General features: G+C 31.9%; 1 protein-coding gene across 2 annotated transcripts; it reads left to right on the forward strand.

Annotated features, from left to right (window-relative positions):
* The first annotated feature begins 22,147 nt into the window (after positions 1-22,147).
* LOC116013240 (pectin acetylesterase 11-like) lies at positions 22,148-24,550 on the forward strand. Of its 2 annotated transcripts, XR_004097228.1 has the most exons (8): positions 22,148-22,354; positions 22,618-22,749; positions 22,875-22,957; positions 23,537-23,672; positions 23,762-23,841; positions 23,940-24,006; positions 24,109-24,233; positions 24,337-24,550. XR_004097228.1 is itself a non-coding variant. In XM_031252890.1 (7 exons), exons 2-6 carry the CDS (start codon positions 22,623-22,625, stop codon positions 23,955-23,957), a joined length of 444 nt encoding a protein of 147 aa, XP_031108750.1. In that variant the 5' UTR covers positions 22,148-22,354; positions 22,618-22,622; the 3' UTR covers positions 23,958-24,006; positions 24,109-24,550. The 2 variants fall into 2 exon arrangements, 1 of the variants encoding a protein (XP_031108750.1); XM_031252890.1 differs by having other exon boundaries at positions 24,109-24,550.
* Positions 24,551-26,168: the final 1,618 nt, after the last annotated feature.

The raw sequence follows: 26,168 nt of genomic DNA on the forward strand, positions 1-26,168 counted from the left end.
CAAGGTTATTTGTACCATGGGTGGTACGAATAGCAACACCCTATAGAAATCTTAGAAACACTTACTCCAATGTCATTAACTTACAATTATGACTAATTAAATCACATTCAGTTTGTAAATGATGAATTGATAGTATTAATGACGATTTATTCATTTTACAAATGGTTAATAACAACACTTCTGTTAATTTTATTTTTTTTTGAAAACAACACTTCTGTTAATTAATATTATGCCTAAAGGCGTTATATATATAGAGTGGTCATAGATCACATTAAAATATATATAAATAAGACAATAAAAAGGGATAGAAGTAATATATAATCAATTATGAGTTGTAAATACATTATTCTGGTGTGTGTGTTAACTCTTGTTTTACCTTTATTTGTCTTCATGCAATAATATACCTTCACCCCCACCTCCACCTGCTCCTGCTGAAGACACTATACATCATTATACAGAAGAAGAAAAATTTCGTGAATGTGTTTCTTATGATATACATTATAACTATGAATTCAATCATGTTTATAGTCCTTTCCCTGAAGACTTAAAACGGGATATTGAAAACCAATGCAGAGGATTCGTGAACTGTTATCTTCATAACAAAGGTTGTTAAAACTTAATTAGAAATTTCATCATTTTCTTATCATCTCATGAAATGTTTTCTTGCTTAAATTGGTGATATTGTAATTTATAAATTTCATCGAACTAATCAAGTACTTAATGAGACACTTTGTCCATTATCGATATTCTACAAAGTAATAAAATCAATTGTTTTGATATAATGTATTTTATGTGTTAGAATAATGTATTTTATGCGCTAGAATAATGAAATTTCTAGGGTAATATATACTCCCTTTGTCCCATTTTATCTGTCACTCTTACTATTCATTGGTCAAACTAATTCTTTCGTCTTTGTTTATTTTCTTTAGTATTTTTTACTTGTTTTTAAATTTGATTTTTTGTGTTCAATAGTACTTTTAGTGTAGTTTCTAAATATATAAATTTTGTATATTAATACTAAACCTAATATTATGAAAAATTGAATTACAAATAACTCCAGTCAAGTTTCGTTAACCGAATCAAACACATAAAATGGGATGGAGGGAATATATTTTATGAGTTAGAATTAATGTAATTTATGTATTAGAACAATATATTTTATGAGTTAAAATAATGTACATTATGTATTTATGAATTGTAATCAACATTGTTGTGTGTACCGAATGATTACCTCCTTACAAGGTTGACCCATGTCCAAAACGACACAGTTTAATCGGCTGGGGATAACGGTGCCGTTAGTGCACAAACACTGCTTTGAAGTGTTATAGTTAAACAAGTTTTTTAAAAATAAATATAATAAGTTTTCAAAAATAAATATAATAATATTAATTTTATATTAACTATTAAATGCATTTCATAGTTAATACTTCGTATTAAACAAGGCAGCCACCTAGTTGAGTTGATTGTTAAGACCAAGTTAATAATTTGGGATGAAGCTCCTATGATGCACAAAACTATTTGGAAGAGCTGGACCAAACAATGAGAGATTTGTTGCGCTTTGACAATCCCTCGAGTGCTGAACCAACTGTTTGTAGAAATACTGTTGCATTTGGTGGAGACTTTCGGCAAATATTGCCAGTGATACCCAAATGTAGACAAGATATTGTATTTGCAGCTATAAATTCATCGTATCTTTGGAATAGTTGTAAAGTATTGAGGTTGACAAAGAACTTGCGCTTAAATAAGACGAATCATGCTGTTGATATAAAACAACTTGAGGACTTTGCTAATTAGATTGTTGTTATCGGTGAATGAACAATTTGTGGTAAGAACAATGAATATGTAGAGGTTGATATTCCAGATGATATGTTATTACCCGAACGATGTAATCCTAGGATTCCTAGCTATCTTGATAGTTGTGCAATACTAGCAACAATACTTGATGTGGTTAACTCCATAAATAAATATATGAGTGTATTGCATATTCCTGAAAGTAAGATGCACTTAAGTTGTGACACTGTTTGTAAATCAGATTCGAGCAGTGGAATCCTTGCAGAAGCGCACACACCAGAGTTCATAAATGGTTTAAGAGTTTCCAGTGTATCTACTCATTCATTGATGTTAAAGGTTGGTTCACCTGTAATGTTGTTGATGAACAAAGACCATTCATTCACTTGGTTTATGTAATGGTACTAGATTGGTTATCCCTAAACTATCAGAACATGTCATTGTCTCATTGAAGCCAAGATAATGTCTGGTAGCAACGCAAGTACTAAGGTTTTGGTTCCTCCGATGACTATGTGATAGGTGCCAAAGATACCTATGAAATAGGGTTTAATAGGGGGTTGAATTGTGTTGTTTTGATGCCCTTTTGTGATCAAATTATGGTGCTATGTGCTTTATTGTGCTAACCCTTGCAAAACTCTATCATTTGGTGCACTTTAGATGGTTTTTGTAGGTTTGAACTCATGAAGAAAGCGCCAACGACCTTGTGGTCAAGTGGTATTTGGTGTCCCATTTAACACTTCCACATGGATGGAGGCAAATGTTGACTCGTTGTGTTTCATTGAAGAAAGCATATAGACTTGACAAGGAAGCAACCACAGGATGAGCATGGTTTGAGGTCTCCACGCCCACATCCACGAGCGTGGACTAGCTCGTGGGAACAAGACAGAAACTCTATTATTATTAAGAGTTATTAATAATTTTATAGTATAATTACAAAAATTAAAAGAAAAAACTAAAGTAAAATTAAAAATAGAGATTAATCATGCACGGCATTTCTAAATTAAAATTTTCAATCTATGTTTCATTGTTGTTAGCCAATATTTGTTTGTGCTTAGGTGGAATTGACGATTTGTGTTTTAAGGCACATTATAATGGTTATGTGGTTGGGGGTTCGATCTCCACCTATGTGAATGGAGCAAATCATTTGGCCAGTCCCCTACTACTCAATCATTGTTGTGTGGACAAAAAATAAAAAGTACATTAATTTTATACTGTAGGTACATTATTTTAGGGTACATTATTTTTGTACTGAAGGTACATTATTTGATACATACATACTGTCAAATAATGTACCTGCTACAATACAAAAATAATGTACCTTCGATATAAAAATAATGTACTTTTTATTTTTGGTCCACACAGCTGTGTGAACCATGGTCCATGCAATAATTTGCCCCTACCACTTGGCCAGTCCCCTACTACTTACAGCACCTTTGGAATAAGCCAGGAATAGAATAACATAAATAACCTTATAAAATATGTAATAATAATAATAATAATAATAATAATAATAATAAGAAGGACATTCATGTTATTATTAATATTAATATTATTATTATGTAATAATAAAATAAAACTTATAATAATATTAATAACAATAATAAGAAAAAATGAATAATAATAATAATAATAATAATAATAATAATAATAATAATAATAATAATACAAAACAAAATTATATATAAAATAATTTTTTTTAAAACACAAATTAAAGTTTTTGATCCCACATCGGTAACTTATGAAGTTGAGCTCATTTGAGGTCCCCTATATAAGAAAAGCATTGCTTCACTTTTGAAATTAACAACAGGATGAGAAAGCCTTAAAGAGCCAAAATCTCATTCATTTAAGGTGCCTTAATTGCTCTTAGTTACAAGTTTTTTTTTTTTTTAAATAATATAGGAGCGTTTTGGGAAAAGGAAGATCTTTTCCCAAAACGCCATGGGGAAAATAACAACATTAGGGTATTCCTGAGAACTTAGGAATAGCCTAATACCTAGGGGGGCCTAGGAATCTCTATTCCCGCAAAGGGAAAAGATTTTACCAGACAGCGAAATAGACTTATTACTGAAAATGCTATTCCATTTCAGGCCTATTCTGCGAACCAAACGAAAGGTTAGTGTGCTGAAGATCTTCTAGTTCTCCAAAACCAAAGTCTATCATTCAGATGATATGTCAATTCCTAAATTTTATGTTAAATAATTTTTTTGGAACGTCACATATTAAAAACCAATCCATATCTAGATAATTAACATTCTTGATGAATAATAGTAATAAATTATTCTTATCAATTTTTAAAGCAATAAGGATCAAATATGGTATCGAACTCATGCGAAACTACAATTTGATCCTCCAACTTTAAAATTGCATTTGGGTCTCTAAATAATTGCAATTTGTCTAATTAATATGAAAACTTTAGCTTAGCAACATGTATAGCTTGTTCTATATTTAAACGAAATCGATGCTAAAACTGGCCACATTTGAAGGGAAATAATTGAGTTTAGTGTCTTTTATAATTGAAATCAAGTACTAAACTAGGCAATTTATATTATGGAAAATGATACATGTACTCCCATGGAGTAAAACTCCCGCCATGTGTTATGATTTGATTTATAGAAGATAAAGAAAATAATAGAAGTTGTGGCCCATCAATTTTTTTTTAGATGAATCAGAATATAACACCTAAGCTGGGAGTAAGAATTGAAGTATAAAATGGGAGTATGTGTAGTATTACTCTTTATATTATAGATCAGGGTCCACATAGCACTGTGAACTCTGAATCAAAACAATGTCATTTTGATCTTTAAATTTTAACCGACTCTCAATTTCTTGTTTTCCAGTTCGAAGACCCGGCTGAGTGTGAGGCGGAGGTGTTTGGTCGCGGAGGAGTGAGTCCACCAAGGCTGTAAGTCTATTGTATGTCTCCAAAATTTCGACTAGTTGCGATGTAGTGATGTGAAGGATTCGAGAAATCTAGGGTTTATTGTTGAGCTTAATGAAACAACTTGCTATTAATTATTTGTCTAATTCATTTATAATTGACCTAATGTACTTATGTAACTTGTAACTTATATGTGTAGTTATCTTTGCTTGTTCATCCGGATAAATGCAAGCATCTACAAGCAAATGAGGCTTTGGTGGTAAGAAATGTGGTTTTCTCCCACTCATTTCATAAAATTGTAATTGTGAGTATTTTAGTGAAAGGGCCTCTTCAATTAACAGAAATTATGCCTCTTTCTCCTGGTTAGGGGTGAAAGTTGCCAATACAAGTTTTCCCGATTATTTTGCTCATTTGTTAGCATACTTCAACTGATAATTTGAGGTTGCATTATCTGTGTTTAGTGTAGTGCCACATAATTTTTGTTCAAAAACCAACCATTTTAAGAAAGGCAGGGGTAGATTGGGGGTGCATTTGAGGGATTTGATGGGCATTGCAGTGAAAACGAAGTGATACAACTGTTCTTGAACGAGTTAAAATAGATGATTTTATTTATAGAGTGCTTTTTAGCTTACACGATCTTAAGTCAAGATGATGATTATTACTACGGAGAATTATTTAGTATCTGCATCTTGCTCGGCTTCGTGTATTCATTTATTGTGTTGTATCCTGCATTGCATCTGCTCAACTTCGTGTATTTGAAGAATAGTGTTTTGTGATTGCAAAAATTATTTGACAAATATTAGTTACAATTGATTTTTCTTTCCAATTAAATGTGTACATAGAGTTTATTTGTGATTATAATACGTATTTGAATATAAAGATTTTTGAAGAAATATAATTAAATGATAATTATAAAACATTTAGCGACACTTAAATCGCCTCTAATTTTTAAAAAATAAATAAATATAAATATTTAGTGACACTTAATAACCGCCACTAGAATTTTTAAAAATTAATAAAGAAAAATATTTAGCAACACTTAATAACCGCCACAAAGATTTAAATGAACAAATAAATAGATATATTTAGAGGCGGTTTTGAAACCGCCGCTAAAAGCAAAAGTAAAATGCATCACTTTTAGAGGCAGTTATAAAATCGCCACTAAATGCAATGCTGGTCAAGAATTTCAACACTTGTCTAAAACCGCCTCTAAATCCTTCGCGACACACTATTTAGACAAGGCATAAATTTATAACATAAGACACACAATATGTTTGTTATATAACTACTAATTTGTCCAGGTACAGAATTACGTAACATAAGACATAAAAGCGGATAACGCAAGGCACACACACATGCTTTACAGTATTAAAAAAACTACAACATGAATTGAACAACAAACGGTCACCGTCAAAATTAAAATTCAAAATTACATCGTTTAGGATCAGGGTCTACGGTGCACTAAAGCATTGAAATTGCATAGTAGAACAAAAAATTAATTAATACTATATATGAATTTGAAGTCAAAACTAAATATGGTATATAGGTGTACCACCAAATGAAAGCTTAGAAAAGGTTGAATCCTAGCAAATAGCCCATACTATATATATATATATATGTTGTAAAGAGAAACATGGGGTTGTCTAGCATAAATTATGAATGAATGAGAGATATGGCATGAGCTATGTTGGTAAACCCATACTTTCAAGGCATGAGATGAGAGATATGGCATGAGCTTTGTTCGTAAACACATACTTTCAAGGCATGAGATGAGAGAGATGAGATGAGGGGAGTTGAGGTCACATTAATGTTGTTATAAATGAGGGGAGATGAGGGAAGCTTTCATTCCGATTCCCTTTGCTTTTCATATCAGACTGACACACATCAGAGCTCAGACACGCATTCCCTTTTCTTTCCATAAAAATTCAATTTGAAAAGAAAAAAATAACATCCCATCTATAATAAATTTTCAATAAATAAATCAAACTACTCATATTATTATGTAAAACTAATTACTCTAGTAATTTGTAACAATCATAACTATTTCTTTATTTTATGTTGATAAACATGTGTTTTGATTCAAAATCAATTATAGTGTTTTTTTAGTATTACTGACTATATTACAATATAATATCATTGAGCTACAAGCTACTTGGCAATTAAATTCGATTATTAGAGATAAAAAAAAATCAAAGATGTTAAATATACAAGTCTATCTTAGCAATAGGCTAAAAGGGTATCATTTGTAACACATTTTCAATAAATAAACCAAACAATTCATATGGTGTAAAACTAATTTACTCTAAGTTGATAAATATGATTGATGCAAATCCAATGATCGTTAGATACTTACAGATCGAATAAATTTGGGTTTTTTTTTTCTGATAAGAAAAGATTCGTAGGCACTAGTCAAGGGTGTACAGGAAGTAAATTATTTTTAAGTGTAATAATTGAGAGTTATCACATCATTATTAACTTTTAAAAATTTATATAAAATAATTATACTCATAGTAACTATTTTATATACCTTGAATCAAATGCTCCTTTAATGTATTTGAAATAAATTAAAATGATATTATTATTATTATTATTATTATTTTATATATTTATCATAAATTTAAAATTATTTGATCATTTTTGAACTACAAATAGCTGTTAATATCCATTGAAAATTCTCTTTTCAAAAAAAAAAAAAGGAAAATAATATAATGCCCTCATACATAATTTCTGGATGCTATATAGTGGTAGATGGAGGAGTTTGTTTTCAACATAGAAATAATGGAAATAGTATTTGATAGGTTTTAATGCACTTGATGTTACATACTTACATTCATTCTTCTTTAGATTGGACATCCAAATAGAGCTTTGAATCATTCAATTTGTTAGGGTAAATAATTCGTTAATAGTAACTGCATCATTACTTAGACAATCGTTATGTATGTGTAAACCATCAAAACATTGAATTTACATGTTAGGATAAATAATTGACTAATACTCGGTACTATATATATATATATATATATATATATATATATATATATATATAACTACAAGTCTTAATTAATAGTAGGAAAAAAATTGAGAGGGGGAAGAGTTGAGAAGTGAGGTCAGTCTAAGCTAGTTAAGAGTTTTGTAGGTGTGTCCAACTTTTAGTCTTTACAATTGAAAGCATTAATGCTCCCATAAATGAAGTTACTTCTTACCTCACACTCCATCCCATCATACTTTTGCAAATGTCATCCATCCCCTCCCCTCCCCCCTTTTATCCCTCTCCATACTCTCCTCTGATCCATACTCTCATATTTAATTTCCTTTTTACATAATTGTTCTTGCCCATATTATATTATTGAAGATTTTAAAAGGTTTTGTAACAATAAAATCACACAAATATACTAATTGGAAATATCAAATCCAATTTCACCTCATGTAAAATTTTTATTCTTTTTGCAAATAGAAAAAAAAAATTAGAATTACAAATTTAATACTCAATCTGTAAACCAAAGAAATGTGTTCTTCTTTTCATATAATTACTATTATGTGACAATACAATTTAGGTATTACTTTTACTTATAATATATGTGCATATTCTAATTTCAAACAATAACCATCTTAGACAGCTATCATCATGAGTACGCCTAACCATCGTAGACAATAAATTATATATTTTATAAATTAGAAGACGTATGTGGGGATACTCCTAACCATGAAACCACAGAAATGGAAATTGGAAACATCAAATTTCATATAATATGAAATTTAGAAAGACATTAACTATGAAAGGCATTAATAGAAATAAAAATAAATAAAAATAAAACTAAAATAAACCATAGCGTATGCATGTATTAATTGGAAGAGTGGAAGAAGGAAAGATTGGTTTGTATGGTGTAAAGAGAAACATGGGTTGCCTAGCATAAATTTAGAATGACTGAGAGATATTGTTGGAAAATTTTTGACTAATAATATTTTGTGATACAAATATTTGTGGGTCAAAAATATTTAATAGGTGAATGAGATATTGATTCTCGACCTATTCGACATTGTTAACCGGAAAAACAGTGAAATGTGCTGATAATGCTTCCATATTAGAATTTGTTCCGGAAATGAGGTGATTAAATAATATTGGAGACATGTGCTCCAATATTTTATTGTTGGTGTGCTTCTCAATTCCCCAAAGTCGGATGGAACAAAGCATTATGGAGGCTGCATTCCCTTCCCACGCCAGTACACCATTCCAAAGCCACCAAGGAGTGTTTCTTTCTTTTTTAAATAAAGCAACTCCCAATGTCAGAATGTTTTGCTTTCCATAAGACAAAAGGAATCCCTCTTCTTTTTTAGTCTTGGTTAGAGAAATGTCTAACATTCTTTATTATGGCTTTTGTCTTANTGGTTAGAGAAATGTCTAACATTCTTTATTATGGCTTTTGTCTTATTATCTTGATTAGTGGTGTACCCATTACTATATGTCTCAACTAAGAGATATTTATTATCTCTTCAGCTCATCCGGAAAAAAATACAGTACACTTCACTTGCTTTCTCCCTCTCTGTCCGAAATATTTCATCTGTCCTTCTTCCTCTATCCAAAAGAAGAAAAACCAGAGTGTGAAAGCAAAAACAAGAGTGTTGTTTCTTCTTCTTCTTACTCCAAGTGTTCAACTTTGTTCTAGTTCGCTGAAAATAGTGTTGGTTGAGTGCTCAACTATACTATTGTAATCCATTTTATCCTGGGAGACCGACACTACAACGCTCCTAGCACCCGTGGGAGGTAGCGAATCGGTTTTAAGGAAAGTGTGGCATACACGACTTGGATTTTCTACTTTGTATTGTTATTTTCGGATTTATTTCTTACGAATTTAACAGTGTTGTTATTGTTGTTATTGATATACTGATTTGTTGTACTTGTATACGTCTACTTATTGTACTTTGTTAGTAATTATTTTGTAACAATCTTAAAACCGAGTCACAATGTCTTCTAATATGGAGGTTGATAAGGACGGTGGTGAGAACAACAATAATCAGAATAATAATAATAACAACAATGGGAATGGCAATGAGGTTGTTCATTCGGATACCCCAGTGAAAGTTGATTCACAGATTGGGGGTGGCATTGGGGGTGGCATCATAGGATTTACCCCTACGATGCAGGTACCGGTGTCAGTACCAAGTGGATCGGTTGAAAAACCAGAGAAGTTCAAGGGGAAGAACTTCAAGAGATGGCAAGAAAAAATGTTGTTTTACTTGACAACTCTTGGCCTGAAAAGGTTTTTAACCGAGCTTGGTCCTGAGTTAATGGAAGGACAGACTGATGCACAATACCTAACAGCTGTGCGGGCATGGAAGGATTCGGACTACATTTGCCGAAGCTATGTGCTGAGTGGTTTGTCAGATGCGTTATATGATATATATCGCAAATATGCCACGGCCAAAGCCTTGTGGAATGCTCTGGACCACAAGTATAAAAGTGAGGATGCTGGCGCAAAGAAATTTGTGGTTGGTCGATTCCTTGACTTTAAAATGGTGGATTCAAAACCCTTGTTGGATCAAGTCGAAGAACTTCAGTTAATCTTCGATGAGATTCATGAAGAAGGGATGGCTGTTGGTGAATCATTTCAAGTGGCATCCATAATCCACTTACTGCCTCCAAGTTGGAAGGACTTTAAAGGTCACCTTAAGCATAAACGAAAGGATATGAACTTGGAGGAGTTGATTCTTCGACTTCGAATTGAGGAGGACAACAGGAATAATGATGGGACTGTTCCTGTTTTTGGTGGCTCTAAGGCCAATGTTGTGGAGCACAACAAAGGTCCCAAGAATAAGGGCAAACAGAAGCTTGGTCCTAAAGGAGGCATTTCCAAGAACCAATTCCATGGAAAGTGCTTTAACTGTGGCAAAACTGGCCACAAATCAACTAACTGCAAAGCTCCAAAGAAGAAAAACAAGAGCCCGCAGGCAAATGTTGTTGAGCAAAGCAGTCAGAAAGATGAAGAAATTAGCCTTTCGGCTATGGTGACTGAAGTGAACCTCGTGGGCTCCAACCAACGTGAGTGGTTCATTGACACTGGTGCAACTAGGCATATTTGCTTCAACCGTGACTTGTTTTCTACCTTTGAGACCGTGGAAGGGGAGAAGGTATGGATGGGAAATTCTGCCCAGTCTATTGTGGAGGGCATGGGTAAAGTGATTTTGAAGATGACTTCTGGAAAGGAACTGACATTGAACAATGTACTGTATGTTCCGGAGCTGCGGAAGAATTTGATTTCTGGCTCACTGTTAAACAAACATGGATTCAAGATGGTTTTCGAGTCAGACAAGGTAGTTTTGTCTAAGCAAGGAATGTTTGTTGGGAAAGGTTATGTACTTGATGGGTTGTTTAAACTCAATGTAATGACCATGATGAATAAGAATAAAGCTAGTTGTGCTTACTTGCTTGAGTCTTCCAATTTATGGCATGGTAGACTAGGTCATGTTAACTTTAACTCTATACGTAGATTAATTAACATGAATCTTATTCCAACATTCCAAGTTAATGCAAATAAATGTGAAATTTGTGTTGAGGCAAAACTGACTAAGACACCTTTCAAATCGGTTGAAAGGCAAAGTAAACCACTTGATTTAATTCATACTGATTTGTGTGATTTTAGATCTACACAAACAAGAGGTGGTAATAAATATTTTATCACATTTATTGATGATAGCACTCGTTATTGCTATGTATATTTGCTAAAAAGCAAAGATGAAGCTATCGGAAAATTCATTCTTTATAAGAATGAAGTAGAAACCCAACTTAATAAGAAAATTAAGGCGGTTAGAAGCGACCGAGGTGGTGAGTATGAAACACCTATTGGTGATTTCTGTGCTAGTGAGTGGTATTATACATGAACGTACAGCACCGTACTCGCCTCAATCAAATGGTGTTGCCGAACGTAAAAATCGCACATTGAAAGATATGATGAATGCGATGTTGATAAGTTCGGGTCTACCTCAAAATATGTGGGGTGAAGCTATTTTGACAAGTAATTATCTTTTAAATAAGGTACCTCACAAGAAGCTTGATAAAACTCCATATGAGTTGTGGAAAGGAAAGAAGCCTTCCTATCAATACTTGAAAGTGTGGGGGTGTCTTGCAAAAGTATTGGTGCCAACACCTAAGAAAATAAAAATAGGTCCTAAAACCGTGGACTGTATTTTTATTGGTTATGCACATAACAGTAGTGCTTATCGATTCTTAGTACACGAGTCTCACAATCCGGATGTACACAAGAACACGATAATAGAATCAAGAAATGCATCTTTCTTTGAAAATGTATTTCCTTGTAGGTCTAATGAGGGACCTAGTACATCGAAGCAAACATTCGATGTAATTGTGGATAATGACAGTGGAGAATCTGGAAAAGAACCCGAGCTCGAGCCTAGACGTAGCAAGCGAGTTAGGATTGAAAAATCCTTTGGTCCAGATTTCCTAACCTATTTGTTAGAATATGACTCTAATATTCTAACTTGTTTACTAGAAAATGAACCAGATTTTCTAACATGTTTGTTAGAAAATGAGCCTCAAACTTATGTAGAAGCTGTAACCTCTACAGAATGACCGATGTGGAAAGAGGCTATAAAAAGTGAAGTGGATTCTATCTTACAGAATCATACTTGGGAACTAGTAGATCTTCCTCCGGGTAGCAAGCCCTTGGGATCTAAATGGGTCTTTAAAAGGAAGATGAAACCGAATGGTTCAATCGAGAAGTATAAGGCTAGACTTGTAATTAAAGGTTATAGGCAACGTGAAGGTCTTGATTACTTTGATACGTATTCTCCCGTGACGAGAATAAATTCTATTAGGATGGTACTTGCCATAGCTGCTTCACGAGATTTGGAAGTTCATCAAATGGATGTTAAAACCGCTTTACGAGATTTGGAAGTTCATCAAATGGATGTTAAAACCGCTTTCTTAAATTTGGAAGTTCATCAAATGGATGTTAAAACCGCTTTCTTAAATGTGGAAGTTCATCAAATGGATGTTAAAACCGCTTTCTTAAATGGTGAATTTCATCAAATGGATGTTAAAACCGCTTTCTTAAATGGTGAATTAGATGAGGAAATCTATATGGAACAACCTGAAGGGTTTATTGTTCCAGGCCAAGATAGTAAAGTGTGCAAATTGGTTAAGTCATTATATGGCTTGAAGCAAGCACCAAAGCAATGGCATGAAAAATTTGATCATGCGATGCTAACCAATGGGTTTAAGATAAACGAGAATGACAAGTGTGTCTACACTAAGGAAACAATAGACGGTTACGTTATTCTCTGTTTATACGTAGATGATATACTCATCGTTGGTAGTAACGGTGAAATGATAATATCTACCAAAAGCATGTTAAATTCGAAATTTGACATGAAGGACTTGGGATTAGCAGATTTAATCCTTGGAATTAAAATTGTTAGAAGACCGAATGGTCTTATGTTGAGTCAATCTCATTATATTGATAAAATCCTTGAAAAATTCAACAAGGAAGATAATCAATTGGCTAAGACGCCTTTGGATACAAATGTTCATCTATCCAAAAATAGTGGAGTGTGTATTTCTCAAGTAGAATACGCTCGGATTATTGGTAGTTTAATGTATCTAATGAGTTGTACTAGGCCGGATATTGCCTTTGCGGTTAGCAAACTTAGTAGATATACGAGTAATCCCGGTGATATTCATTGGAAGGCAATTGTAAGAATTATGAGATACTTAAGGTATACTCGTAATCTAGGACTGCACTATACAAGATATCCTGCTGTACTTGAAGGGTATAGCGATGCTAATTGGATATCAGATATTAAGGACTCTAAGTCCACGAGTGGCTATGTGTTCACATTAGCCGGTGCAGCCGTTTCTTGGAAATCCACGAAACAAACTGTGATAGCTAGATCCACGATGGAATCTGAGCTGATAGCCTTGGATAAATGTTGTGAAGAAGCCGAATGGCTACGCCATTTTCTTGAAGATATTCCTAGTTGGGAAAAACCTGTACCTCCAGTTTGTGTGCATTGTGATAGTCAAGCTGCAATTGGAAGGGTAAAGAGTAATATGTATAATGGTAAGTCTAGACATATACGTCGCAGACACAGTACCATTAAACAGCTTCTAACAACAGGTGTTATCTCTATTGACTATGTAAAGTCAAAAGATAACATAGCAGATCCTCTAACTAAAGGATTAGGCAAAGAGGTTATAGAAAACTTAGCACGAGGAATGGGACTAAAGCCCTTGGAATAACCGTTTTATAGTGGATACCCAACCTAGCTGGCACCTAGGTTCAATGGGACAACTAAATTATGAAACAAAGCTTGTCACTATGGGGGTTCAGACGCCCTATCTCACCTCGTTTAAAATAGTGACTCTCGTGCGAGGCTAGCACATTGATGCTTTAATGATTCAAATTGTCGGTTGACATGAGTATGCGGGATACTCGGTAAAGAATCACCTATGTGAGAGAGAAGTGGGACCGCTTCGAAGGAGAATTGAATGGGCTCAATTCTTTAGAAACTCTCGCAGAACCGGAACGGTGTTCCATGGCCAAAACGGGCACACCCATGAGAACAGAACAAAGGTTGGAAGGTTCCTGTGTAAGATATATCATCGTCTACACAAATGATAGTACGGTTCAAGGACACCACGTTCTACCGAACAATCAGTAGAGTAAATATATTTTCACAAGGAAAGGTTCAAAGGGTTACACCTACCTATTCTATGCAGGAATCGACCGTTGAACACATCGAGTCTTTTTTTTCCTATCTCGAAATCAATTTCATTCATGTGGGGGATTGTTGGAAAATTTTTGACTAATAATATTTTGTGATACAAATATTTGTGGGTCAAAAATATTTAATAGGTGAATGAGATATTGATTCTCGACCTATTCGACATTGTTAACCGGAAAAACAGTGAAAGGTGCTGATAATGCTTCCATATTAGAATTTGTTCCGGAAATGAGGTGATTAAATAATATTGGAGACATGTGCTCCAATATTTTATTGTTGGTGTGCTTCTCAATTCCCCAAAGCCGGATGGAACAAAGCATTATGGAGGCTGCATTCCCTTCCCACGCCAGTACACCATTCCAAAGCCACCAAGGAGTGTTTCTTTCTTTTTTAAATAAAGCAACTCCCAATGTCAGAATGTTTTGCTTTCCATAAGACAAAAGGAATCCCTCTTCTTTTTTAGTCTTGGTTAGAGAAATGTCTAACATTCTTTATTATGGCTTTTGTCTTATTATCTTGATTAGTGGTGTACCCATTACTATATGTCTCAACTAAGAGATATTTATTATCTTTTCAGCTCATCCGAAAAAAAATACAGTACACTTCACTTGCTTTCTCCCTCTCTGTCCGAAATATTTCATCTGTCCTTCTTCCTCTATCCAAAAGAAGAAAAACCAGAGTGTGAAAGCAAAAACAAGAGTGTTGTTTCTTCTTCTTCTTACTCCAAGTGTTCAACTTTGTTCTAGTTCGCTGAAAATAGTGTTGGTTGAGTGCTCAACTATACTATTGTAATCCATTTTATCCTGGGAGACCGACACTACAACGCTCCTAGCACCCGTGGGAGGTAGCGAATCGGTTTTAAGGAAAGTGTGGCATACACGACTTGGATTTTCTACTTTGTATTGTTATTTTCGGATTTATTTCTTACGAATTTAACAGTGTTGTTATTGTTGTTATTGATATACTGATTTGTTGTACTTGTATACGTCTACTTATTGTATTCTCTTCTTCTACCTTTCTATAGTTAGTAATTATTTTGTAACAGATATGACATGAGCTCTGTTGGTAAACCTATGGCAATCAATGAATTATAAGTTCCAATCCAACTTCCAAGGCATGGTCTTTCTCAATCATTTAATTTGCTCAAAAATTCTGTTAGTTTCCTTTATAATAAATTTTGTAGGATGAATTGGTAGAATTATCATTTCAAACAAAATTTTAATTAAGGTGTCAATTGATACTTGCTCCTCTTGCATCCTATGCAATTCCAAAGTAAATCGATAAAACTTTGAGTTTGTACTAGGAATGTTCTCACAATAACCTCGTATCTCTATTTAGTTTTTAAAAGAGATACGATGTAGGTTTTTGCTATTTATTTTTTTTAAAGAGATATGACTTTGATTTTTTTTCAAAAACCGACATTATATCTCTATATTAAAAAATTTTTAAAAGGGAATATGACGTTGATTCGTATCTTAATTTTTTTTAAATAACATACGACGTCGGTTTCTCTAAAATTAATGTCGTATCATTTATTTAATACATCGACGAGAACTACTTGGAAAATAACCGACATTAAAAGTATTTTTTTAGTATTGAGTGGATCATAGGAATAATCAACAGATTTAATAGACCAGTTAAACAAACTCGTTGGTCCAATGGTACTACTCAACGGTTCTATTGAATTCATTTGGGAATCTGTTGTGCCTTACTAAATTGCCCTTCAGAGCAGTTTCCCTTATTAATATGATGTAAATGCAGTTTTATGTTTATGCACACTAAGATTTAGGTGGATGATAGAACATGATAATTAAGCATTCATTTAGAAGACGGGGAGGAGTCTAACGTACAGGACTGAAGCATAGTTATGACGGGGGAGGAGTCTAACGTACAGGACTGAAGCATAGTTATGACGGAGGCACTGTCTAACGTACAGGACTGAAGCATAGTTATGACGGAGGCACTGTAGGATGAATCTCCCTAAGATTTTGGTCATCATTTAATTTCGATCCACTCTGAAAATTTTCATTTCCTATAGAGATGGAGGAGTAAAGCTGCAGAGGCCATATCTATCTGCCATATGAAATCAAAGCTAAGGTACATTGCATTGGAAGCACTGCACCCAAATTACACATCAAACTAAATGCATTCTACCTGCCTACCTCTTACCTGAGTTATAATAGCTACCGATCTGTTCAGCTTCTATAAATTCTCTTGAAAATTATTCATTTAATTTAATTTGTAGTGTCTTCAGATAAACACTGACCACAAACATCTCTCTAGTTAACGACTTGAGTAGTGGAGAGCATAGACTGTCACAAGTGACGGGGACTGTACTAGCAGCGAACCGGGATTAGTCGGGTGGACTGAAACCGTAAGACGGATGGACATTGACCCCGAACTCCTTGTGATTTACACCAAAAAAAAAGTTTTTATTCTAACAAAAATAATTATATATTTTTGGAAAGATGGTCAAATACTCAAATACACTTTGGAATTTTATAATAAGAAAAACTAATTAGGACTCTAAACTTAAAAAAGTTGTAACTAAACATATTTGGTTTAATGCAATTAATGCATGATAATAGTTATAATTTGTCTTCTCAAAGCATACTCAAATAGTTTGTTCTACCTCTTCAACAATATCGTCTTTGGGGTGCAAAGCATTGCGGTATTAGATGTCACATGAAATTTGAGAATTTTAAATGTAAATAATATAAATGTATGTATAATATTATATGAAATACAATATATATATAATTTTATTCAAATGTGGCCTGCACATCACGTGCGGTCGTGTGGCCTAGCATACGCCCTTGGATTGAGGTGATCTGACGGCTGCGCTGTGATATATTAGGATTATGGTAATTGTAGGTTATGTGTTACGTGCATGTATATTTTTTTTTAAATCTTACGTGCATGTATATAATTCTATTTTTTTGACAATTCTCACCGACGAGTGTAGTGATCGCAATTGCGACGAAATCGTGATGATGTAGAATAGGCCACACAGCCGCACACAAGAGCAAGGCCACACCTGATGCCTCATACATACATACATACATACATACATACATACATACATACATACATACATATATATATATATATATATATAGTTATGATCATATGAGATCACTTGTTTAGGTAAGATCGTGAGATCAAATATTGTGCATGCATGTAATAATTTAATGGTCTAGATTGATTTAATATTCTAAGTTGAAGTGTGTGCGAACGGTGATTAAGTGTGCGAATGGTGATTAAATGTGTGCAAACGTTCATTAAATGTGTGCATACTGTGATTAAATGTGTGTGAACGGTGATTAAGTGTGTGCGAACGGTGATTAAATGTGTACGAACAGAGTAGGTATATCAAAATAAACAATCTATAGACCATTAAAAATTTTTAGAGTGATGTACAAGATTTGATCTCAAATTATTTTAATGGTCTAAATTGATTAAGATTCCAAGTTGAAGTGTGTGCGACCAGTGATTAAATGTGTGCGAATGGAGTGTATGTCAATCAATCTAGACCATTAAAAAATATTACATGGATGGACAAGATCTGATCTCACGATCTTACCTAAATAAGTGATCTCACTGGAACCCTACCATATATATATATATATATATATATATATATATATATATATATATATATATATATATANATATATATATATATATATATATATATATATATATATATATATATATATATATATATATATGAAAAAGCACTAATATTATTAATGCAGTATGCATTCTTAGAATTTTGAATATTGTACTATTTGTTCGTATAACAGATATTATATTGGTACCGAGGGTAATTGGGTAAACATAATGCAAAATAGAAAAGATAAAAAAAAGAAAAATAAATCAAAAAAAAAAAAAAACTTAAAATTGGTAATGCACTTCGAAGAATATTCTCCTATGTCTTCAAGGCCCAAAACCCAGTGACATACTGATGACATCCAATTAACCTAATGGCCGCCAAATTTAAGAGTATTTAAAGATAATACCAAGAAAAATAGTTTTTGTTGTAAATTTAGTGTTTTTCGTGAAACATTCGAAAAATGTTTAACATCCCAATATTTTGATTAATGTGGGCAAACAGAAAGAAAACCTGCAAATTATTGTGTGGACCATAACAAAAAATATATTTTTATTATATTAAAAGTACATTATTTATGTACTGGTACATTATACAAAATAATGTACTTTCAGTACTCAAATAATGTATTTTCTCTTCATACAATGCACATTTTTAATATACTAAAAATACATTATTGTGTATTGAATATATATTATTTGATAGTATGGTCCACACAATAATAATTGTGCATGCGCTGCAAAAGTGTGACAAAGCAATGTGTCTGAAGTCTGAAAGGAAACACTTAAATATCATATAAAGTAGTAACCAATTATATATCTAACTATGCAAATTCAACAAAGATGAATGATATCCGCATATTGTATCTAGATTAACGATTCAAATTTCACCCATATTTAATTTTATCTGGCATTTCCTTAGCTGCGCTACATTCAAAATCAATTTTAACATCGGCCAAATGAATATTTACGAGCGAGATCATTCATACTTTTCAATTTAATTATTTTTCATTTTCTTTAAAGCTGGTTAATCGATTATGAATGAAAAAATCTACACTTGAAAACATACTCTAAATGTAAGGAACACTCAAACACACATACCATGTGCTCTCTCGTCCTATCATTACTCTAATGGGACTAAAGGTTGTATGGGTACACATACAAACAGCTGCAACACAAGTGGTGTGCCTTAAACTAACAATGAATTAATTCAAGCTCACAAACCATTGAATCATGGGTACACATACCCAGCAGTATTCTTTCTAATTTTCTTTTTAGAGTTAGCACCCACTCAAAGTGGTACTTGTTTGATACAAGATCGTATCATTCAATAATAATTTTAAAATTATTTGAATTTTTTTTTATGTACAAATAGATTTAACTATCTATTGAAAATAACATCTTGTCGAATCCCAATTTTTAAAAATAGAAAATAAATTGAAAAGCATTAATTAATATGCGTGTTGTGCCAATTAATTAATCAATTAATTAATTAATTAATTGAGATACTTTAGTACACATCATGTCACATTCAAAAGTTCAATTTAGAAAAAAAAAATGTTATATGTAACCAATTTGCAATAAGTAAACCAAGCAACTCATATGCGTAAAGTTAATTTACTCTAGCTAGTAGCTTTCAACAATCATATCTATTTCTTTATTTTATGTTACGTTGATGAGCATGTGCTCAGTTTCAAAATTAGTTATATATAGTCTAGTAGCTAGCAGTTGACAATCTTAGCCATTTCTCTTTTTCTTTTAATTTATGTAGAGTGCTTTTAATCCATATTCAATATTAATTACGTTGTTGTATGGTCTATTACAAAATCCTAACCAATTTAAATGAATATTTTGGTTTATTACAATGAATTGATATTTAACTGATGAATCAATATTAGATCGATCGAGTTCATATTTTGAAATGTAATATTTTTATCCATATTCAATTGACCAGCCAGCTGCTATTATTAGTAAAAATAGTCCGTTGTTGGAAGTACTATGGACATGATCATAATTTTTGTTTTAAATAACTTTGATGTTTAAATATATTTTCAATTTGAAATTTAGTGCGTCGTCCATTAATTTGTTGATGACATAAAATTTATTAACAACAGGTAAAAATAAAATTATGGTAATATAAAAATAATAAAAACATTTCATACAATTTAGAATTTTCCTACTAACAGTTAGAAGGAAACTCACAACATTCAGTACTCGATATTTCCGTCCAACTGTTAAGCGGAATTTTCGTCCAACAGTTGTAAGGAAAATCACAAAATATAATTTGTGAGTTTGCCGTCGAACGTTGGTCGAAATTTTTGACCACCGCATGTAGTTGGACGGAAATTCCCATGTTTTAAGAATGGTGGTTATTGTCTGGAATTTCCATCCATTTTTATCTGTTGGATGCAATTTTTGACAAAAAATTAAAATTGGATGGAATTTTTGACGACCAGTTTTCCAAATCATCCATTGCTCGGTATGTTCGTTGGAAACCTCTTTTCCGACCAAAATATATCATTTTCCGTCCAATTTTCATTGGATGCAAATATTGAGATTTCCCGCCGTGATAATATTTTGTTAACACCTGTGGTGTAGAACTAAGAACGACTCAAAACCGTCCACGTACGTGTCCAAATCTAACGGATCAGAAACATTAATTTAAAAAATATATATGGTGACATTTTTATAAATAATTGAACATTGAAGTGCAAGTAAATTTGTGATTATAGTTAAATAATTGAACGAGATGTAAATCACATTATGAAAATCTTGTATAAATAACTCGATCAAATAATATCTTAATTACTTAATTTTTTGTCTATTGTATTAAATTAATATTTAACTAGTTAACTAATCATCAAAGTTAATATTTTAAAGTATAGAATATTTTTTATACATATTCCATTAACTTACTCTTTGAAAATAAATGTTCTCATTAGAAATAAGTGCAACACCACATCAAATTCAATAAAATATCTACGAACTAACAATAAATAATTTACCCATTGTAGGGAGATGTAGGGGTGTAATTGTAGGGAGAGTAATTGTAGGCAGACACCTTGTATGTGCTATTTAATAAAGAGAGTAATTATAGGGAGAGAGAGCATGTGGCATGTGTTGCATATATAACTAAAATTATTGAATTCACAAGTCTCCATTCCCTATCTATTTAAGGTTAAGGGTTTGTTTGATTCGCAGATTAGAATCGGGAATCAAATACTTGTATTGATAATGAGTTTTAGTGAAAGTATTTTACATGTTTGATAGTACGGTGGAATTGGAATGATTACCAATATTGATGTTTAGTTGTGTATGATCATATATATAATGAGAATAAATGTTTTAAAAATACAAAAACAAAAAATCATGATAATTGATCATAATATAATGGCATCCAAAGCATCAATATGAACAAAAAAAAATCAAAAACTGAACCTAAAGTTGTACTCGTCCTTATAATATTTTTATATTTTGATGTAAAAGTATTACTTTTTTTTATAAGAAATATTATATTTTCCTTTATAAGTAATGTTGCAATTATAAAGACAAATGTAATACTTTTGATGAAAAATGTAATACATTTACATCAAAATGAAAAAAATATTATATATTTGTTCAAAAGTATTACATTTTCCATATAAATAATAAACATTTTATTCTGATTTGGTATTACATTTGCCATTATAAGTATTGTATTACATATTGATCAGACCCGTCTCATAAACAAAAATCCGTGAGATGGCAGGTCAGGCAAGTCTTAATTAATAAATCTATATTTAACGTAACTATTTAATCAATTATCAGAGTTATATAGTATAATCAATTATCAGAGTTATATAGTATATATGATCGATGTGCATGCAAGTCTTAATTAATAGCTTAGGTAGGTGAAATTAATTAATGTGGAGAAGGGCAATATAGGAAAAATTAAAATGGTAGGTTATTGTCTTCAATTTCCATCTGTTGGGTTGTATTCATTCTCTTTGCTTTATACAGATCGACTCTACGTCGTCACTCCCTCACGCCCTCACGCACTGTCGCGCCTTGCTGCTTCTTCGATCTGTTGGAGGGAAGTACACATTGTTTTGTGTAGAAAAGGCAGGGGTGTTAAAGTCATTACATAAACCCTGCATGTGTATATATAAGCTGTGTTCGTCGATTAACAGATTCACAACATCACTTTCTTCCATCTTAGCTTCCTTGAATCATTCTGACATCTTCCGCTCCGATTCTCGGCGAGTTTGCTACTTCGCTCCGAAGCTTTGACCTCCAACTCCCCGACCTCTGCAATTCGGCGAACCAGTTCCGAGTCTTCCGACGACGCAAACGAGTCAGGTGATATTTTTAATTATTGTTTTTAATTTTTGTTAAATGTTTAATTAAATAAATAAATTTGTTTACTGCTAGTCTGCCAGTGACTCCCCAGTGAGTTACTAATGTTGTGTTTTGGACTTTTGGAAATATATTTTTATTGTCATATTGTGTGTTATGAGTTATGAATACTTCTCTTTTACCTTCCTCTCTTACTTTTCAAAAGATTTGACTCTGCCCGTTCTGCATTCTAATCAATACTCCTCATTTACACTTCCTCTCAACAGATTTGATGGCAACAACAACCTTTCTACTACTGCTTGGCTTCATCGTCATCCTCACCACTCCACTTCAGGCTCAAACTCCAGACGATATTGTTCCAATATCATGGGTGCAAAATGTCATCGTCAAAGGGGCAGGTAGCAACTAGATTGCTTGCTAGGTTACATTATATATATATATATATATATATATATGCCTTACTTATTCCATTGGCTCTTTAATTAATTTGTGAACTAATATTTTTTTGTTTCTTTATATACAGTTTGTTTAGACGGGACTCCGTCCGCCTATTATTATGAACAAGGGCAAGGGGATGGTGCTAATAACTGGCTCGTATTTTTACAAGTATGTCTTCCGATCCTCACCCCATTCTTTAATTAATTTGTAGAAAACAAAAAATATAAATCCCATAATTATTTGTGTTAGGTTAGTTCTAAGTTTATGATATGTGTTTATGCTATTCATTTTCTCAAAAAATTACAATCTCAATTTATAACTTTTATGAGATTATTAGATCACTTCTCATTGCCGGCCCATATGAATTTATCTTTATATATATGGACAAAATTCATTGTATCTTAAACCGTACTACATTTTTTTTTTCCACTAATCTGATGTAGTATAAATTAAAACTAATTGAGTTTGTTTTGTCACAAATCTTATAAATCTGATGTACCGTATTCTGGGTGGCATTAAATTCGGTTCTTGCATGTTATACGTAAGCTCTGTGCACATTTCTTGTTATACCATACTTAAGCTTAAGCTCTGATCTATTTTTTCAGATGTAAAATGTGTTCTAATCATAACAATAATAAATTTTTAATATATATTTAAAGTTTGATATTTTGGATATTCAAACTACAAATTTAAAATGTGCTCTGCTATACTTTTTTTTCTTCTCATGCATAATCATGCGATTTGAAGGGTGGAGGTTGGTGTGTGAATCAAACGGACTGCTTTAATCGTGCTACATATGGCAAAAGTTCTGGTTCAACCAAGAATATAAGTCTGACTTTTACATTTAGAGATTTTCTCTCCAATAATCCAACAAATAATCCAGGTAATTAAAACCAAATAAATTTATTTATTTCATTATTTTTATAAGTAATCTTATTTAATCTGAATTTTGTTATATATATATATATATAGATTTCTACAATTGGAACAGAGTCTATGTTCCGTATTGTGACGGATCGTCATTCACTGGCGATGTCGAAGCACCTGATAGTGTAAGTATTATAAATTTGAATTTAAAATATTTTTTCATTCAAAATATACCACTAAATATTTTTACTATTTTTTTTAATGTGACTAATGTCACATACAGAGGTGCTCGAATTTTTAGAGCTACTATGGATGATCTCCTATCTAGAGGCATGAATGGTGCCCAAAATGTACGGTACTCTACTTATATATAGATATATATATGAAGGGACAAGTCTAAGTTTTTTTTTTTTTTTTTTTGAAATACAACATTATTATTTTTTTTTTTGTAGGCACTTCTTGTTGGTTCTTCAGCTGGGGGATTGGGAGCAATGATCCATTGCGATAGATTTCGAGGACTTCTCCCATGGTTTACCAGAGTAAAATGCCTCCCATTTGCAGCCTACTTTGTGCATGAGTACGTAAGCTTAATTTTATAAATATTCAACTTAATTTAGAACAAATTAAATTATTATGAGAATTGGAATGAAGTAATTATAAGATGTCTAATCTTTTATTAGGGAAAATCTACTGGGGAGCAAATAATTTGAGTTGGCATTTGATGCGCTGATTCATTTACATGTATAGTAATTTCGATTTCATTAGTTTATAAATGTTTTATTATATGCTTTTTAAAATTAATTTTTCAAATATAAACTTTAAAGAGTCAATAGGCAGCATAGATTATTGGTTACGTCATATTCATATATGCAGCTAGCGCAGAACATGCAGTGGTGGTAGACAATGATTATTGGTGTAAAACCACGGAAATTCGGTAAGTTTGATTTAATGTGATAAAGTTAAATCGATGTTGAGAATGCATATTTGTTACAAATTTGTGAGCTAGCTGGTCAAACTTGGATTATGATATTTGAATTGATACATGAAGAAGTTTGATGTAATTAGTGGTTTGATTTTATCTATGATTGAACGATTTAATTTGAGCTTTATGTTTTTCATCATTTTCAGATTCTCAGCAAGGTTCTTGGAATTTGTTAAACTCGGATTTCAGTACTTAGTTTATGTAACATTGTTTTATTGCGCATTTAGTATGTAATGTTGCGTTTGGAGACAATATGTATGTTTTAAATATTTTAAAAATTGTGTGAATCAGTTGCGTACCTTCTATATGAAATTTTTTTAGTTCGTTTAATTGTTGAAGATTTTGAAATTAAACAATGAATGAATAAATAAATATATATCGTATCATAAATAAATATAGTCTATATAAAAATATTCATTGAATATAACATTTTTATTAAAGATATATTAGAAACACTTACTCCAATGTCATTAACTTTTGAGAATGTGTTTCTTATGAAATACATTTTAACTATGAATTTAATAATTAATACTCTTCGTAGTATTCCCTTGACGTAAAATATGATTTTGAATTAATTAGAACTTCCATCTTTATTTTATGTTTTGTTTTTTCACTTAGCTTGGTGACATTGTAGTTTATAAATTTTAATAAATTAATCACTAAGTACAAGCAGCTAAGTAAATAATGAGACATTTGCCCAAATTGATATTTGATAAAGTAATAAAGTCAATTGTTTGGTATGAATCTATTTTTTTAAATTTACATTTTATGTATATTACATAGTTTTATAATTAAATATTAATTTTTAATATTATTAGTTTGTTTTAATCCTTATTTAAATTATCTTTTTAGATTATAATTCTGAGAAATAACTAATATTAAAAATTTCTATTAATATGTTTCAATTATTATTAAGAGTTATAAATTTATTAGTATAATTACAAAAATAAATACAAACAATTAAAGAAAAATTAATAAGAGAGAATCATCATGCACTACATTTCTCATTTTAAATTTATCTAGTATTGATAGTATACACTCTCGAATATTGACTATGTATTTCTCTCGACACCAAAAAAATTACTCTCTCCATTCTATTTTATGTGTCGAGTTCGATTAATGAGACTTGACTAAAATTATTTATGTTAGGAATAATTGTATAATAGTTTTGATGAGCCAAATTGTAATTTTAAAAATTTCCCATATTTTATTTTTGAGTCTAGTGGATGATCTCCTAAAACAAACCTAAGCCAAAAATCTTACAAATCACTAAGGAAATTAGAACCCTTCAGAATTTATTTGGTTACTTATATAATATTTGCAATTTTGGTAACCAACGGTTCTAATGAAGCATTGGAGAAGAAGAGTGCAACCTTAAGTATAAGGTCTCATGTTCGAATTACAAAATTGTTTCTTTCGCCAAAGAAAGAGAAGAGCTGATGTTGGAGATAATAAAGAGGAAATATGAGGTACATAACCATCAAGGAGCTCCTAGCATAAATTCATCCTAAAGGGCCAAAGTTGGAGCTA

Source organism: Ipomoea triloba, chromosome 1, assembly GCF_003576645.1.
Source record: "Ipomoea triloba cultivar NCNSP0323 chromosome 1, ASM357664v1".
Classification (NCBI taxonomy): domain Eukaryota; kingdom Viridiplantae; phylum Streptophyta; class Magnoliopsida; order Solanales; family Convolvulaceae; genus Ipomoea; species Ipomoea triloba.